Raw genomic sequence first — 1,939 nt, 5'->3', positions numbered from 1 at the left:
ATTTTTATTATTATGTCATTTTTAAATGTATATAAATATTTCAATTTGTATATTTTAATCATAACCTTAGATGTTTTTAGTAAAGAGTATTATGTCATTGTTAACTAGGTGGATTGCGAATTCATCTGTCAATATTGTCCACTGTTAATATTTATAAATAAAAATGTATGTGGAACTTGGATCTGTTGATTGTGTGCTTCAAGCGACTGACATTGTAGACATTCAATGAATAATTATTATAAATTGATTCATATCTTTGAAAGAAAAAAAGCCCAGCCTCCATCAGGCCCATTCCTTACAATGTAATCGTCATAACCACGAAAGGCCTTGTGTTTTTTTCAAGTGACAATATAATTTGAATTCCATTCATTTTTTTTATGTGTCTGACGCAATTTGCTTTTTAACAGCATGAACGACAATTACTGTCACCTTATTGTATATATTTCCTAATTGATTGATAGGAAAGTTTTTATAACACCAGTCGCTCGCATCTTGAATAAACTCTGTATGGTACTGCTGTGGCAAATATCCTAGGTGCCCAAGGAGTGTACGCAGGTATTCTGGAAAAAAAAAATAATAATTTTACCTACTTTGAAAATTCGCAATATTTCTCTCATTAAAATATTGGAGGTTTTAAAAAATAATCATGTAAAATGTTAGATTTCTAAGCACCGGAAATTTGTCGACGGCCCGGAATAGAGTTTTTGTGCCTTATGCTTAGTATGGTCCAAAATGTGCTTTTAGACCACAATTATGGATTGGTAGGCAAAATAACGTTATTTGGATAGGAAAATTATTTTTGTTTTATTTTTTATCTGACAACCTAGTCATTCGTCCACCGACAGGGGGCTCCCGTCCTGTCCGACGGAGATTAAAATTCCCCCCTGTCCCCCGCTGACGCCGCCACTGCTTGTAAGGTATAATACTTGAACCTCAATATTAACATTAAGCCCAGATTAATCAGTTCGTCCTAAACCTAAATCATAGTTTAATATGTTAAATTTTTAAATCAATATATTTTTACTGTTGTGTATCTTTTTTACTCTTATATTTTGAATTTATATATAAATGTTGTTTCGTAATCTTTGTGCAATGTATAGACCCATGTCTATTTTTTTTCCTAATGTATCATTCGCAATTTAGCTGCAAAGCTACAATAATGATATTTTGAAATAAAACTTGAACTTGAACTTGAATATAGGCCTATATTTTAAATGAGTTAAGACTAATTAAATTAATACTGTACAGCAAACTATGCCTTGCTAAGCTCTGTCAAATCTTATTTGATAAAAACATTATTGTATGCCCATAATACAGTAGTCATGATGTGTCTATTGACCATATTTAGGCATGTCACATGTTACTGTCAAATCAAATGCTTTACCGTACCTTTTAATTCGTCTTCACTGGAGATGTCTATATTTTCACATGGAGTATGTGACGTTCCACTAAGTACTTCAAAACCTACAGATTCCAACAACTTCCTGGTGTCATCTAGGTCAAACTGATTGTACATTCTGTGAACGTAACCCTATAAAGTAAATAAACAAATTTGTAATTTTAACAAACAATAACTTATGTTAAGTTGGTTAACGCTTATTTTATAATTGTAATAAAGCATTTTGCAAACCTTGAGGTGTTTCTTCCAATTGCTGTGATGTTTCAAATAATTGGGAAGTTCATCAGGTTTTTGGCCTAGCATTTGATGTGTTGGTCCACAGAACAAGAGAAAACACTCCCCGTCGATTTTTAGGCAGTTGTAGATGTTACGCATTGCACTAGCTTTATCCTGTACCCAGTGTAAAGCGTGAACTGAAACAACTTTGTCAAATCTACCTTCCCACTTGGGAAATTTTTCAACAAAGTTGTTAGCATCTGCAACTTCATACGTTACGTTTGCGCGTTGATATTTTTGTCTGGCAACGTTGATCATATCATT

General features: G+C 32.8%; 1 protein-coding gene across 1 annotated transcript; it reads right to left on the bottom strand.

Annotated features, from left to right (window-relative positions):
* Window positions 1-17: 17 nt before the first annotated feature.
* LOC117111120 (juvenile hormone acid O-methyltransferase-like) lies at window positions 18-1,933 on the bottom strand. Its single transcript, XM_033253994.1, has 3 exons — window positions 1,631-1,933; window positions 1,390-1,531; window positions 18-560 (listed from the first exon to the last, which is right to left on the bottom strand). Exons 1-3 carry the CDS (start codon window positions 1,931-1,933, stop codon window positions 376-378), a joined length of 630 nt encoding a protein of 209 aa, XP_033109885.1. The 3' UTR covers window positions 18-375.
* Window positions 1,934-1,939: the final 6 nt, after the last annotated feature.

The sequence above is a fragment of the Anneissia japonica genome, unplaced genomic scaffold (assembly GCF_011630105.1).
Source record: "Anneissia japonica isolate Jap-2015-1 unplaced genomic scaffold, ASM1163010v1 scaffold79969_len1939_cov99, whole genome shotgun sequence".
In the NCBI taxonomy this organism is placed as follows: domain Eukaryota; kingdom Metazoa; phylum Echinodermata; class Crinoidea; order Comatulida; family Comatulidae; genus Anneissia; species Anneissia japonica.
Note: the sequence above shows the minus strand (reverse complement) of the source record. Positions and strands in the feature narration are given on the sequence as shown.